This window comes from Aythya marila (assembly GCF_965140915.1).
Source record: "Aythya marila genome assembly, chromosome: 1".
Classification (NCBI taxonomy): Eukaryota; Metazoa; Chordata; class Aves; order Anseriformes; family Anatidae; genus Aythya; species Aythya marila.
The window spans coordinates 78,318,514-78,335,494 of record NC_139042.1 but is presented as its reverse complement, the minus strand read 5'-3'; the positions used below and the strand labels follow the sequence as shown (position 1 = coordinate 78,335,494).

General features: G+C 40.7%; 1 protein-coding gene across 1 annotated transcript in view; it reads right to left on the bottom strand.

Moving 5' to 3' along the window:
- EGFL6 (EGF like domain multiple 6) overlaps positions 1 to 16,393 on the bottom strand; it is a gene marked incomplete at both ends in the record, with an annotated part of 45,186 nt that extends 28,793 nt beyond the window's left edge. Inside the window, 5 exons of the mRNA XM_082756932.1 lie at positions 2,318 to 2,437; positions 5,661 to 5,780; positions 9,105 to 9,197; positions 11,356 to 11,468; positions 16,311 to 16,393. Coding sequence (XP_082613058.1) covers positions 2,318 to 2,437; positions 5,661 to 5,780; positions 9,105 to 9,197; positions 11,356 to 11,468; positions 16,311 to 16,393 — 529 coding nt within the window. The remainder of the gene's footprint in view (positions 1 to 2,317; positions 2,438 to 5,660; positions 5,781 to 9,104; positions 9,198 to 11,355; positions 11,469 to 16,310) is intronic.
- Positions 16,394 to 16,981: the final 588 nt, after the last annotated feature.

Sequence of the window (16,981 nt, the reverse complement as noted above, 5' to 3'; positions counted from 1 at the left end):
AGCTCTTAAATAATTCAAACACCCGTTAGCTTGCTTGCTGATAGTCTGAGAGCCTTGCTTACTCAAAACAGGACATTTCCAATTACAAAATCATTTCATTTGAGAGAAAGGAATAATGTTCTCATGTTGGAGTTTTTATACTTTGGAAGTTGAGACAAGTATGCATATGGGTTTACTCTATAGATCCTAAACATGAAAAAATAGTCTCAGGACACATGACCTGCATACATGACTTGATATTACAGCTGTGCGTTAAGGAGAACAATTCATATAGTAACTGTCCTTCTATATAGCAGCGTCTCTTGGGTCATCTGTTGTTTGAAGTGTTAAACATAATATAGTTTTGGCCATTAGAGCTAAAATTCATTTTCTGTGTTTGACATGTTAAACATCTCAACATCTCAAACATTCTTTAAAGCTGTAGATATCACTCCACCCGTATGTATTGGTAAGCAGCATCTGACATGGAGCTGCTAGTTATTCCTCCTTGCCTGTAAACCACCCCTCATGATCTGGAGGACTTGTACTATTGTGACAGAAATAATATAACTAAATGTGAAGTTAGGTTAAGGACATTTTACTAAATAGTACCCATTCTAAAAACTTTTTTCCATTGTATTTTGGACAACGCAAATATTTCCCAGTTGCAATTTTCAATCTTCTATGCTTGCCTGAGTGGAAGAAATGTTAAAACAAAACAAACAAACAAAAAAAGAAAAACAAAATATCATTTTGGACCAAGAGTGTTACCCACTTGGAGGTGAGATCAGAAAAGAAAGGCTAGATTGGAAAAGAGGGAGGGTAATAAAGAAGGAAACAAAAAGCACTTTCTGTATCAATTCTTTTTGGAATTTGGAATTGGTAAGATGCTATGAGTTAGCATTCAAAGGAAAATATACTCACTGATTCAAAAAGACAATTTGCATGTCAAGAATTAGCTAAAGTTATTCAATAGAAGTCTGGAACTGAAAATACTTGTTTGTCACACATGAAATTGCTACTGGCCCTGTTTTAAGATGAAAAGGCATAAAAGTAGATATAAAGCAGTATTTCCTCAAATGCACATACTTAAGCAGAGAGCATCTGGTCTGAAAAATGAAGGCTTTCATAGCCTTTCAAGTCTGTTTGTGATGACCAGTTAGAGGAACATTCCAGTTTTGGAAGGGTCTGTTACATGATGTCAGGGCCTCCCCTGTGTACTCTGTGAAGTCTTGGTTGCCCAAATCAGCCCCACCCATGAACAAGGAGTCCTATTTCAGCTCAGTCCTTGGCCTTGAGTCCTGTTCAAGCTGTGCTGTAGTTACACCCATTCCTAGCTCTTCCCTGTCCTCTGGAAGGGCTTCAGGACTACTCCGTAGGTAGTCCTGAGGTAGATGGTCTCCCGATCCATCTCCTGAATGGCCTCCTTGGACGTACATTGTAGCCTTATCTCCTATCCTGTGTTCCATCTGTGCTGTTCTTGACTGAACCCTCTGGACAGACACTGGACCTGATTTATCACCTTTCCTTGTCACTCACCCTGTTATCAACACCCTGGTCTGCCAGCATGATGAGGTGCTGTGGCAAGGGGCCCTGGTCAGTGAGGACACAGCACTGTGGGTGCTGGGTTCGCCTATTGCTCATCCCCCCCTTGAGGAACTTCCCTGCTCCTGCTACTCCCTGAATGCACTTCACTGCCACTACTTCTGTTGTTCATGGAGAGGTCCCTGCTTTGGAGGGTTTGTTTCACATTCACTGATGTTTTGAAATTAGTTTAGCTTCAGTGTTAAGATGGGTACCATCTCAGCATTGGATTGAAATGCTGTAGCACTGTCTTGTCAGATGCCAACATAAAATTAGTATCAGAGAACAAAGTGTTATGAAGTAATGCTAACTTCACCACAGGAAATCCCTAAGGTAAAATGACATTGAGACTTCTGTAGAAAAACCCAGAAGTTTGCATTGTAGGTTATCACAATAGAAGAAAGAAAGAAACATCCAGACACAACCCCAAATCCTATCATGTGCTGTGTTGGTAGGACAGCTTCCTGTGCTGTATGTAACAGTCTCTGAGAAACGGAGAATCTGTTAATGACTCCAAAACATGTTAAAACATTTGATTATTTATTGTGGATGGGACTAGCCCAAAGAATTACATAGCCAATGTTAATGAGAAGAATTATTAAAGAAGCATGCAAACTTTACATCACTCTGCAAGTAACAAGAAGCATGACTGAAGTCAGTGAGGAGGGCTAACTACTTATTACCCTTTCCTCAGACTGTTAAGGTTCTCAGGATCCTACAAAAAAGAAGCTGAGAGTGAGCTCTCTAACCATACCAACGCATGTCCTTCCATTTGGTCCCAACTGAAGGCCAGCTGATGGACAAAGACATTGTACCTCCTCCTTGACTTTCTCACATCCATATTGGCAATTAACCATGGCACAAGTCCTAGAACCTGAAAACAGAATTTAAAAAAATAATGTAAAATCTAGGCTGGGAACACACATTTTATTATTAAGTTAGATCTGGATGAATGCAGAAAATTAATGAGAACAACAAAATTCCATTAATCATCAATCAAGCTATTTATACATTAAAACATTAATAACACAATTCAACAGCTCTTGAGATAGATCTTAAATTCTCCCTCCCCTTCACTTTGTTCTTTCCTTATCTGCCCTTATGACTCCTTTTTTTTTTTTTTTTTTTTTTCTCTGCTACCAGTTCTGTGACTATTATCTTTTAGATTCAGAGAGAACTGGTCAAAGTAGAAAAAAAGGCTTTTTACATTTTTCATCATTACAGTTTTACCATACAGAAAACTGCAATTCAGTAAAGAAATATTTTTATTGCTTACCACTGACCATGCCCTTAGTAGACATTCTGATTTTAAAATTATTTAGCCTGATGAAGTTTGACACTGCATTTTACTTTAATCCTTTATTTTTATCTTGAACAGATACTTGAATCTAAAGAAGCACATAGTAGTCAGTACACAGTAGATTGACTATGAGCATAAATTATTGGAGATGATTTTGGTAATCCTGTAAATAGAAGAGTATGGGTCTAGATCTTGTCTGAGAGAGTATTATGAGAGGCTTGAAAAGCAGGCCAAATGTATTAAGTACGTAGGGAGATGCACCTGAAATCCTGAGGATATTCTGCAAGCATTAATGTTATGATGCCAGGGAAAAAAATAGCATTTGGAAGTGTTTTCTGGAGGAGTTAGAGATGTGTGCAAAGGAAGTATATTCCACTGTGTCGCTCTGGTTATCCATCTATAACTATATCACAAAACTGCAAGACCTTGAGTGCTAGCTCACCACCCAAGTAGAAAAATATATGGATTTTATTTTAAAATGCAACACATTCATTGATAGAAGTACCAGCAATTTCAAAATGGTGTTTAATTAAGTGTATAGAGAAGACAACAATGTGTGCGAGTGTGCATATATCTACAGCCACATTATTTTAATATATAATAATGCATGTTATTTCTGTTGCTATTAAAATTAATGTTAAACCCGTGGTAAAATTACCACAGGTTTATTTAATTACCACCAGCCTAAAAAGACTGGTTTGCTTAGACCCTGTGGATAAGCAATAAATATTTAAGACCAAAAATTCACTGTATTTGCAAAAGCATTTTACTTTTTTTTTTTTTTTTTTTACACAAATGAGGACGCACGCAGTAGCAGTGGGTAAGATTAAAAAGCACGGACTGTAGATCATAATACTTTTGTCACATTATCCACCTCCTAAGTGGCAATAAAGAAATTTACTAAACATTATTCTTCTCTAATTGGTAATTGTCTGCTTTCTGTTATTTTTGAAATTTCCATTGCTGGCTATAGTTAGAATATGAACAGTTTAGATGAGCTGCTAATCAGATTTAGTACAGTAATTCCTGCAGAATTTGTGACTGTCTTAGGTACTAACCTACTATCTACCTGAAGCAATGGTTCTCTGTGGCTCAAAACCACATTCTTCTAATAACTTTCTACTTCTAGTGCCACGGTGTTTCGGCATGGTTCTGGAAAAGTCTGACTGCTCAGACAAGGTGGACTTCATCTTGTTAAGGAGATTTGCATCATGGAGAATTTGATTCAAAAGCACAACTCTGATTTTTGTACAAATTTAGTACAAATGCAAAGTTTTCTAAATCAGGAAACCTATCCTGAACTAAGACTGGATTAAAACTAATCCAACAAAAAAAAGGCTTGTTACAGTCTGGATCTAGTTTTCTGACTTGGTTCAATAGTGTAACTCCTGCTCAGAGGAGGGAGAATGACAGATGGATGAGAAAAAGTAGGAACAAGCTCCCACTGGGCTCAAAGGGAACTGGGCTCAAAAGTACTTTCTTTTGACAGTACCTCTGGCTTCTGCCAACTTCAGCTGTCCATAAGACAGCAGCCTGACTGAAACCAGCTCAGTTCATTATGTCAGCAGATACACAAATTATCTTGGATGTATCCATTTCTCAGAGATCTCAAAGACCCCACAGCTGTTGTCTGCTGTTGAGATCCACCATGTGCTGCAGGGAAGGGGAAGCCTTCAAAAGCTCTGACCCCAGGCACCTTTCACAGCAATTTCAGTCTTCCTGCCATAACAGGGAGACAAACTAGGAGATCTGGCTTTTTTGCCTGCCCCTGAGCTGCTGACACTGCAGTCCTCTGAATGTTTGCCAAAGCTGGGTATTTTTCCAATTATCTCAAGACTGACATCAAACTCACCAGATGGACACCCTGTCTGGTGAATGGCTGTCTCCAGAGTTTGAAGATAAATAAATTCGTTCAGAGTTTATGGTTGTCTCTTATAACCATGGGAATGGCTGGGCTGCACCTGATACAGCTACATTCAGGACAGACCTCTCAAGCAGATTGGTCTCAGCAGTGGACCAACTAGTTTCCTTGTACCACAGATGCATCTGCTTCAGCCCAATAAACTCCAGAAAGGGCTGTCCACATTTTACCTAGGGTTTTGTGAAATGTAAAGCTGAATTCACTGTACTATTTCAAACAGATAAGGGGGAAAAGAAAGTATTTTCTAGAAACAAAACAGTATCATTGAAAAATAAGAAGCTTCCTCACATCTGAAAATCAGGTTGACTAAGAAAGCAGAATGCTTTCCTTTACATGCTGGTTTAAAGACAGAGAAAATAGGTAGAAACACAGTTCAGATAACCCTTAGCACAGTGGACAAATGTTTGCAAGAAGCCAGCAACAATTGTAGGAAGCATATTAGCACTGAGAGAATATAAGTTAGTCAGGGAACACAGAAAGGTAAAGCAAGGATAGTGTTGTGAAGTTCAGCACAGTGAAGCGTAGTCTGTATTGGTGCTTTGCTTGGATTGATTCATTCATCCTTATTTGACAAATGAACCAGCATAGCTATGCACCAAGCTTATACAAACTGTCCTTCATTTGAATTAACACTAGAGATTTTTACTTCTAGCAGGACAAAAATTATTTGAACACCAAAAATAGTTATTACCTAGTTCACTTTGTCCATATACTGCCAAACAGAAAGCCTCTGTCAGCTGCTGAGAGCACCAAAGAGCTGAGGCAAGAATCTTATCCTGAACAAGCTAAATCCATTCATCACAAGAGGAAATTTTGCTGGGATCAAATGCAATTAGGTTATTTTGGTGTGCCTATCCTATCAGCTCTATTACTTACTTGCACATGTGCCATCTGGCATGAGCATGTACCCGTTGAGACAATAGCACTTGTAGCTGCCATGTGTATTCATGCATCTGTGTTCACAGGGACGTGGTTTCAGTCCACATTCATTCAGATCTGCAGAATTCATTGGAATTAGAATACTGCTGGGTTTATATACATATATCCATACATATAGGCTGATAATATTGCTTAATGCCTTTAATTCCCCACAGTATAACAACCTGGATTGAAAACAAGCCAACCCCTTGCAAGATGAGAATTTAGCAGACCATCTGGCTGAAAGAGTGCTAGGAAAACTAACACAGAGACTTCTACACCTGAAAAAGTAATGCAAACTCTGACCCCATCTGGCAGCTTGTTAGGAAGGAGTGGAGGGGTGGAAAGAGAATTGTAGTTGCTGTATTTTTCTGGATTTCTCTGATTCTAGCTGGATATTTCAGCCCTCCAGCTGACCTCTGTACTAGAAAGAGTAAAACTTTATCTGCAGCTGATTTGCTGTTCCTAGTCTAAAGTGAAACAAACAAACAAACAATTATTTTTTTTTCCCCTAAGCTACACATTGGCACCAAGGTTATCAGGGCAGGGACATAGCCAAGATGAAACACAAAATATAAAAAGAGTCACGTGACATTAAGAATAAAAGTACAAAACCCTCAAATTCTCAAAATCCAGAGAACAAAAGCATCCTAACTCCTTTTTGCAGTCCAGGATTTAAAAGGCTTTGCAAGACACTAAGTTGATTTCAAATTCTCAATAGCTTTATTTCCTTGGTAGAAAACCAGAATCCTAAAAAGCTCAATTTATGTGGTATAGGTATCACTATTGTCAATGGTATTGGTTCTGTAACAAGGGAACAGCATCTGTGTTTGTGACTTCTGACTGACACCTCTACCTCTTATATTTTGACACCTGATTAGCAAACAGAACTCATTAACAGAATACACCAGCACATGTGGCCCACTCAACAGGTGCTTAACAGCACATGGCCAATAATATAATTTCAGTGAAGACAACTCTCCTAGCACTTAGCTTGCAGAACTAAGTTTTAATGGGAGAAGCAGCTGTTCTCATAGCTATGCACCCTGCAGACCAGAAAAAAAAAAAAAAACAACAAAAACCAAAAAACTCCAGACCATTCAAAGCATAAACTTTGTGCTAGTTATAGATGTGTGTGGAAGTATTTGTTACAGCTCAGTTCAGGGAAGAAAAAGAGGGTTGCACTCTGCTATTTAAACATAGAGTCTGTTTGAAAAATGACGACATATCAACTTGCAAATCACATTGGGCTTTCTCTGCTACTGAGCCTCCACTGAAAAACCAAGATTCTCATAACAAAGAAACTAGAGGTGAAAAAAGAAGTCATTCCACTTAGACCATACATTCTGAAAAGTGCTTAGCTACACCTATATTGCACAATGCACAGTAATGCAGAGATAACATACACAGCTCTAAAAGAGAACCTATGGAGATAACGCTAGTTTAGCTCAGACTCAGTGGCAGACTAATAGAGTCCCCTTATCGCTGTTATTTTAGTTAGCTCATGTTGAGCTTGCTCAGCCTGGCATTCTGGTGTAAGGTCAGACCAAGGCTGTATCTGCCTGTAAATTAAAGAGGCTCTGAGCTACTGGAACATGAACACCTATATGGCAATACTACTGAAATAGCTCCTGGGCATTTCTGGCTTGTGCCTTGCTAAGAAACCTTGCTAAAAATTTCCCGGCCATACTTCATAAGATCACAGAATCACAGAATCACACAGAATTTCTAGGTTGGAAGAGACCTCAAGATCATCGAGTCCAACCTCTGACCTAACACTAACAGTCCCCACTAAACCATATCCCTAAGCTCTACGTCTAAACGTCTTTTAAAGACTTCCAGGGATGGTGACTCCACCACTTCCCTGGGCAGCCTGTTCCAATGCCTAACAACCCTTTCAGTAAAGAAGTTCTTCCTAACATCTAACCTAAAACTCCCCTGGCGCAACTTTAGCCCATTCCCTCTCGTCCTGTCACCAGGCATGTGGGAGAACAGACCAACCCCCACCTCACTACAGCCTCCTTTAAGGTACCTGTAGAGGGCAATAAGGTCGCCCCTGAGCCTCCTCTTCTCCAGGCTGAACAAGCCCAGCTCCCTCAGCCGCTCCTCGTAGGACTTGTTCTCCAGGCCCCTCACCATCTTCGTCGCCCTTCTCTGGACCCGAAGTAGATAGAACAGCCCAGGGAGCTACAGGGCAATTTGTACATGCAGGTGTATACAGAGCTTCCATGAAGCCTTAGACTTTGAATCTACTGCAAGTGCACAGAACTGATCTGCTCGCCTACGGAGGGCATAGCAAATCCAGCTGGAGTTACTGCACAAAAAACAAGCGGGGGGCTTCTCTGTTGTCTTTTGGTAAAGTTGCTAAACCATGTTGGAGGTTAATCTTGTGTGTTTAGAGGCTGAGGCTGTACTGGTAACCATGGATTTGTTATACACTACCAAGGCTGCTGTTTGTTCTCTAGGAATATCAAGGGGCTGACTTCTTTCCCGGTATAAACAGTGCAAAAGATGGAGCTTTCCAAATACTTAACATTATAGCTTTATACCATATTGCTTGAAAGATATTGTGTAGTAAGAGGGTTGTTCTGACTCACTAAGAATTCTCTTATTTTTCAATGTCAATGTAACATTTTTAAGCAAAGACTGCAGGTGCTTAGGAAGGTAGCATCAATAGACCCATCCATTCATGTGGCTCTCATTCCACGCTTCACTCATCTGCTGTGCAGTAGAAAGGCCTCTCCATGCAGCGATCTGCTCCTTTCATCAAAAATCATACAAAGATCATATACTGGAACAACAACAAAAGCTGAGGCGTCACCAGGGTGTTGGTGGAAATATTTCAATGTCTAACTGCAAAATTATGCAGGTAAAGTGGTGCATTCAAAGTTTCTAAGTATGTAATTGTAAAGAATTCTGTGTTCTCAAAAAAAAAAAAAAAAAAAAAGTCTGCATATGCAAACAGATGGCATTGGCCCGGGCAGCTTGAGAAATAACACATCGAGCATGTAATTGCCTGTCTTTCTGAGGAGGTTAGTTAAGTAAATAGCATGGGTTTTTAGTTAAAAAAAAATAACATGGGTTCCAGATTTGACTTCTGGCTCTTCCTTTCCTATATAATCTCTCCGTGCCTTAATCCTCTGACTATAAACGAGACAGTTTGCCCTTGTCACCCGTCTGCAGGAGATACATGATATAGGATCAAACTCCTGTTTGCTGAAGGAGGCTTACAGTTTGCATCTCCAGTATCCCTGGCAAGAGCCTTAAACACTAAGCTCTGCTATGTAAATAAGAAAAGATCTTGTTCTACTATTTTGGAAAATGACACAATTCTTAATACATAACAAGAAGACAGAACATCAGCAGTCTGGTTTCTAGAGTTATATTCCCATGAGCACAAACCTTGATTACAGGTTTTCCCTGTAAATCCAGGAAAACATTTGCATTTGTTTGGTCCCATGCACTCGCCATACTTGCAGCCATGTCCACAGATAGCTGGGGGAATCAGGCAGAGAAAGAAGAGAGAGGAAAAAAAAAAAAAAGTTAGAATATTCTATTTGAGAACTATTTCCCTGTTTATTTATTGCAGAAGTTCAACATCTTCCATACCTCTACCTCTAGTTTGAGCATGGTAGCTACTGATCAGTGCATTATTTCTGCTGGAGAAAAGGTTTGCTAGCATGCATTACATGAACACGTGCTTTTCCTAGTTTATAAAGACCTGGAAAAGAAGGGGCTCCTTCTAGCACCCTCCCAAATGCTCCTTTCTGCCATGGTTACAACTTACATTTAGTTTTGTACTCTGCTTTTTTCCTATTTTCAGGAAGCCATATGTGAGAAGCAGCTAGCCAGCAGCTTGATTTTCTATACTTGGAGCAGGGAAGAGGGAACAGCACTCTACTGCAGCCACAGAAGACCCTAAAGTGGTTTTCTGCTCTTGGATCTCCTCTCTTACAGCTGAGAACATGTCCATTTCATGGTGGAATACCCAGAGTACATCTGTCAAATCAGACAATTGTCCTTACCACACATCCCCATATTTACAATTGCATCAGATTTACAATGACTTGAAAGGGCTGGGCTTAACCTGGATGCATTAAAGAGTAGAAGTTTTCTAACTCTCATCATTAGTCAGAAATTATATGCTAGCTCTTATAATGCTAGCATTATAATTAATTATAATTAAAGATTAATCCTTGATCTTTAATACTTCCTAAAGTCAATGTGATGATCAAAATGAGTGTTATCTGGAAAAATCAAACTGAACATGCATTTAAAGTAGTACTAGCTCTAGAAGAACAGCAAAAGAGTATGCACCAGTATGGGCATCCAAACTACCTCGTGTAATTAATCTGCTTTCTAAACTACAGGAAATAGGAAAATCATAGTTACTATATTAAAATTCATAATCAAAATTCATCCTGCTGAATTCAAGCATATTCTCCTACATTTAAAAGATTCATTCAGAAGCACTAAACCACTGGCTCTGCAGATTAGCCGTAGTTCAACATTGTCCCTTTCCCTGAAAGTGAAGTGGCATAATATAAGATTGGTTGAGTATTAACACTGAAACAGAGTACAGCACTGCATCTAGATTTTCAATGCAGTTGTACATTGCTGTTGTTTTAGTGAAATCTGCCAAAGAACCACCTTAAAAACCTATGAAAACTGGTTTCTAGTAAGAGGGTAACCTTTTGCTTTAGAAGAGACCAACTTAATTCCACTAGCTCAAAGTTACATTTGCCGGTTCTCCCTCTACCTATTCTTTTGCACCAAAATGAATGTACTGTTAAACAATGCAGAAATATTAGTAAGTGTATTGTTCACTTCTTTCTTTTTGTAAACTGGTATGCTACATATACAGAGCAGAGACATTTTGGCACCTTTCTGTTTAAGGCATCAGTCAGCAGTGAATAACTCCAAACCTCTATTCAAATTCACTAGATATACAATGCCAAACTCCAGGGCAATGGGTGCAACATCTGAGAAAGATTCCTAAAATACGTATTTTAGGATTTTGTTGTGCTTTGCCCAAGTAGAGCTAGAGGACAATTCCATATCACCTTCTCCTTGGGATCTGTAGACCTGTAACAAATTAGAAATTTCTCAAGAGTCATTTATTTTTTTATGAAACCAACAATCCACAGACCAGAATGCTGACCAGCTACCTGAGCTCAAGCCAGGTGCATTTATTGCTTGGGTTTTGTTTGTATTTTTAGAAAGTTAAAGTTTCCTGGTTCTCACAGGCTGTGTAGTTTTGAAGACAAAGGATACCAATTGATTTCATGGGTCCATATGTAGCACCAGAAGATGCTGCATTTTTGGCATTTATTTGACAGCTGTAACAGCACAGGCACTGGCAAGTTCCAATCTCAGCCAGGGTATGCAGGAGGTTAGCACAGATGGTCACTTCTGGACCTAAGAGTTTTTAAATCTGTATTTTATGTTTGCTGTTATTTACCTAAAGCTCTGCTTTTTAAAGGAGATGTTCTCTCCAGCATGTTTTTTTTTCATTCTCCCACCCAAGTGATAAGAGACTTCACTCCCTCACGAGCTTTCCTTCTGTAACTTCTGGCAGATTCACATCAAGTCCTTTTATTAGCACCAAGTACACAGCTATGGAGAGGAAACAAGCACAAGCTGTTAGCATTACCTTCACAGTGGCCCTCATTGTTTTTTTTCCAGCCATAACAGCAATCCGTCCGAGAACCATAGCGACACACCCCAGGCTGGCTCACAGTCACCAGCTGCCCATGAACTCTTGAGCTGCATAAGAAAGGATAAACACTAGCTCCAGCAGGCAGATACACTTCAATCCATTTCTCCCTATATTTCTTTGTGCATTTTCCTCATGTTTTATCCACTGTCAGGCATTTTCATCTCAATGACCTCAAAGCATTCAACAGTCCCTTGGCAGGAATACAAAGTTGCATTGGTTGGAGAAAGGGGTGATAGGAGCATCTCACCTGCAATAAAACAACCCTGCAACATAAATAACATAAATCCTTTCTAATGAGAAACATGGCAAAGAAAAAAAAAAACAGGTCCTCTGCTAGAATGAGTCTTTTTAATCTCAGTGAAGTCAGTGGGAATACTGCAGCTTGCATCAGAGGAAAAATCAGGACTGGATATATGCTGCCATACCTGCTCAGCTCTGTTGCTCTGGATGACAAATTATTCAGCAGAAAAGCACCTTTCTAAACATCAGTCATCCCCACAGATCCAGTGCCTTGCGGGCTTTCAGCCACTGTGTAAGTGCACATTGATTAGATAAGTGCAGATACTCCTAGGCATTCAGGTTGCACAGGACTCCCTGATCGTACAAATGTTAATTTAATCTGCCTGTACAGCCAGGTGGTTCAAAGTTACTGCGTGGATAACAGCTGCAAGTGTTGGCAGCCCTGCAATGTTAGCTGTCAAAGTCATACATCTGATGGAAATCTACAACTGTCCATGAATTTCAAGCTTAGTCTATGCAGCACAGGGTGCTGTGACCCTAATTATCTTCCTCCTCCGCTTGCTATTACTTCAGTTGTCTATATCCTCCTGTACTTATCTGTAAGGGTTGCACTCTCACCGGAAGCGTTACTGCAAACATCACTAATGCATACTATTAAAAAAGTAAATATATACAAAGGTACAAGATGTTACTTCAGAGTTGCCTTTAGTGTGTGTTCTGCTTGCATCCCCAAAAAGACCCCTGAATTCAACTGGATAGTGCTATGACTCCCCTGGAAGGTTAAAATGCCTAAAGCTCAGAGGAAATAGAATCTTATTACTTTCCAAGAGATGCTCATTTCCACAGGAAGACAAGCTAATTTAGTAATTTTTCATTTAATAATTCAGTTCAGAATCAAGTACATGAAAGCGTCTTTACAATTTATATAATACCCACAGGGTTTTGGTACAAACTTCTCTAAAAACTGGAAGATCTTCCATAATACTGAGAACAAAATGAACATAGCTGAACTTTACAGACACTGCCACGGACAAGGTTTTTCTCTTGTTCTGACTTCCAAAACAAGCACCAGGCTAAAGCCTACCTTTGGCAGTGGGAAAGGTAAACTGGATCACTGAGAGCCCACCCAGATACCAAATTCTGTGAGCGAAACCAGTTTTGTTAGATTAGTCCTTCCATTGCTGTCAGGGCTTCAGCATTTTGTACGAATGAAAGAAATAGGGTAGACCCTGTCAGGGCAAGCAGATGCTTTCAAGGAGAATGTCAATATGAGTTTGCTGGACATTACTGGGAGAAGAAATGCAAACTAGAGGTGTCTGATCCCTCCCTAAATGGTATTTGTGTAGGAGTTTACCTATAGTACCTAGAAGCCTAAATGAGATTGCTGTGCTTGGCACTATCCACTCAGCATGAGAAAAATGCCTGGCCTCAAATAACTTGTAGCTTCAATTTGTGAATGAAGAAGAACTGTGCATGTCATCTGCAAGACCCTCATTTCTAGTGAAGGTCTCTGTCCTCAGACTCAGAAGCTGGTGCAAAAGGCAGCAAGTGGCTTACAGAGTGCTGAAGCAGCAGAGAAGTAACTGATTTATGTGGCTATGACATTGCTGACACTAGTAGGATGGCATTTAACAAAGTACATTGAAGATGAATTATAAAAATTTCTACAATAAGCCAGGGCCTCATTAGTTAGGATGACCAAGAAAGAGCTGGCCATGCTAGCTATCACAAGATCCTTGTGAGCCACAAGCACAGGTATTAAAAAAATAAAAGGTGGGACCTTTGGATATTTCAGTCAAAATTCCAGTCGCAATAGGAAAGTTTTACTGCTGCTGTATCATGATATATTATGTACAGCTCTCAACATCCATCCAACAAACATCTACATGTTTGACAGCTCAAAATCAGAGAGAGAAAAGCTTGTTAAGAGAGAAACTACTATAAAATCAATTTGTTCTTGTGCTACTTTCCCTTGTGGCTTTGAGTTTGGCATAAGATTAAGAACACAGCCATGCACAAGCTTGAGAGTCTTGAAGAGTACTGAAGAATTAGGAGGACAATTCTTATCTAATTTTCAGAAGATATGGAGCCTTTCACAAACTTAGAAAGCTGTGATGCTGCCTGTAATGATACAAGCAGGTCTGAATGAAGTCATGTCCCATATTTTTATTCATCTGCTACTGAAACAAATTGTTCCTCTACGAAGTAATATGAAAAGCTTGAATTTTATCTCAAAAATAAGTTAGATTAATGCACAGCAAAGCAATCAGATGCTGGCCAGGCCAAGGCAGATATATAACTCCATACTTACAGTGACGTGAGCAGCAGACAAAAAAAACAATTGGGTGTGTGATGTGAGGGCAGACCTTAAATTACTGTACGTTATCTTTGACCTCTTGTAGTGGTTTACTTAATTTGATATAAAAAGAGAAAACTTAAGTATTTATAACAAAACATTTAAAAAGTTTGCTTGCTCTACTGATCAAGTGGCTAGAGACATCTTCCAGTTAATCTAGGTTGATTGATATGGTAGGACTGATACCCTCAATTGCTTAAACACACACCTGCAAAGGAAAATATTACAACTGCAATAACTGGTGAAAGAGGGAATAAAGCACACCTGGATGCTGGAACTTATTTATTCAACTGACTCCCTCTGCCACCCCACAGTATTTTTGTTGTTTCATTCTATAAAGTAAGAAAACAGCTTTACCTTGCATCAGCTTCTCAAAATTAATTTCCGACCATGGACCAATACAAGCTACTGTCTGCATTACCAATGGGCAACCGAAATTTTCATTTGTGGTAACTGGGCAGATGGCTGTGCTGCACTGTAATCCTCATTAGCAGCCATTATACCAGTAATGACTAAAGTAAACAGAAGTAAAAATCCCAACAATGAAAAAAGGGACCTGTCACGTTCTCCTGAGTAGTGAACGTGAGTGATCTATTCCCTGTCTGACCAGCACTATATGACATTTACAGCTGCAGAGGAAAAGTGAGCATGCCTTCAAAAGGCTGTTTTAACAAGGCAGTTAGGTAACAAAAGTCATTTATGGTTTGAGTTAAAATAAAGTTGTTTGTCTTCAGGTCCTATTAATTTTCTGTCTTTTACTAATATTTTCTGTGTAGAGGAACATTTATGAACTTTTTTTTTTTTTTTTCCTTCAAGACAGCTGCTGAATAGATTTAGTGCACTATTTCCATAAGATCTCTACAGGATACTTTTGGTCAGCTCCTGCACACACAATAGCTGCCTGCTGCTGAGAGGAAAAAAATTCTGTTGCATTCTTAGCAACTTCCACTTAACTTCAAAGACAGGATATTACCCCTTTCTTTAATTTTGCCTCTAAAAAAAACTGGACATTGTTGCTAGCTAACAGCTAGCACCAGACCTCAAATTTTGACCAACAGGTGTATTCAGAACAAAAAGATGGTTTCCTACAACTTAGCAGTTTGTAAAGAATTCCTAAAAAGTCTTTTATGACTGCATGCCGTGCAGAAATAGAAATGAACATTTTGTCAGATGACAGCACAAGCATTTTGTTTGCTTGTTTGAGTTATAAACATGTAATGGTATTAAACGAAACCAACATGCATCACATATTATCTTTTAATGACTGTCTTAGATATCCCTTTGGTCTCTTTCAGGCACTCAACAGTTCTGCTTTACTGCAAGTCCCTTCCAAAACACCAAATACAATTTAGCTTGGGTTTGCAGAAGTTCCTTTAAGTCCTCCTGTGACCACCTGACTCTTTGAAGGAAGGGCTCAAAGCAGAAAAGCTAAAGGTCCAGATGTGAAAGCCATAAGGGACAAAAATAATCACATTTAATTCATTTTTTTCTAAACTGATTTTAGTTTCTACTGTTTCCCTGTTCCTTCTTCCTAGCTATTCAGAGACAATATTTCTTTGTTCTTTCTTTGCTCTCTTATATTAAAAATTTCTTATCATCCAAGATTTGCATCAAGATGCTTCAAATGCTCCTCTTCCCCCTTCCTCTCAAGGGGAAAGGGGGAATGACAGTCTTGGTAGAAGACAGAGATACCATCATTCAATATCAACCAGGACATGACAGGCTGTAGAACAACCTTATGCAGGAGTTCCTGTAGGGTTTTCCAACTAACTGTGAAGCAGCATCATTATTTTTTAATAAATACATCCATCTTTGCTTCAGGTAACTCCCGGTTATGCCTTCTTACGACAGAAGACGCCACTTTTGCTTTGCGGTTTTACACTTCCCAAGGTGTTAGAAATGCAAACACACAACATCTCACGAAGATGTTATCTCAAGAACACGAGCATTTAAGTGGGGCTTGGCTTTGAGAGCAAACGCGTTTTCTACAGCAGCGGGTTTGCGGTTCATATGCTTCCAGCTGCTGAAGCGCCGTCGGCTCGGCAGCCCTGGACGTGCTGTAACAGCACATTGCCACTTGCTGGTTACCCCCATCCACCGTCAGACCTGACAAGAAGCAAACAAGCCCCCCAACATCTGGAGGACCATCCCTTACTGCCGTGCGTTGTCCTCCTAGCTACCCCCAGCCGGGGGCTGCCGGCGGAGGTCGGAGCCTCTCTGCCCCCGCTGCCGGGGGTCGGGGCCGATCCTCTCCTCTCCTCTCCCGCTCCCCTCCCGGCCCGGCCCCGCTCACCTGCCCGCGGCGGCGAGGAGGAGGAGGGCGGCGAGGAGGAGGAGGAGCAGCAGGAGCAGGGCACCCCCGGACGCCGGCACCATGGCCCGGCGGCGGGGCAGTAGAGGCGGCGGAGGCGGGCGGGCGGCGGGACGGGGCTCATAAACCTGCCGCCGGGGGGCGGGACCGCCCGTCCCGGGACCCCCAGGCGGGGCGAAGGAGGGCCGGGGCCGGGGCGGCGGGGAGGGGGTCCCGGGTCGCCTCGGTGGGGTGTCCCCGGACCTGCCCTCCGAGGGGCGCCCCGAGGGCTGGTTTGGGTCCCGGTTGGGGGGTCTTAGGTTCCCTGGAGCTGCTGAGGTGGCTGCCCGTGGGCTCGGCTTGTTATTTAAGCGGCTACAGCTAATTAATAAGTTATTTCTTGGTAGATAGTCCTTCGGCTTTGGCGTTGCTGCTCAAGGTATTTGAAGTGCCTCAACGCGTGTATCCTAGGGTAACGCTAGGGGTTGGGGGGGATGGGTTTCGTATTAGACAGGCCTTTTTATCCAGATTAATTAAGAACTCTTTCCCTCTTGCCTTCTTGCCTTCTTTCCCTCTTTCCTTCCCTCTTTCTTTTTCTTTCTTTCCAGTGCTGGAGAAGTGTGGTAAAGTGACCAACATTTGTCAGCCAATTTCTTTTTCTTTTGGTGCAGTAT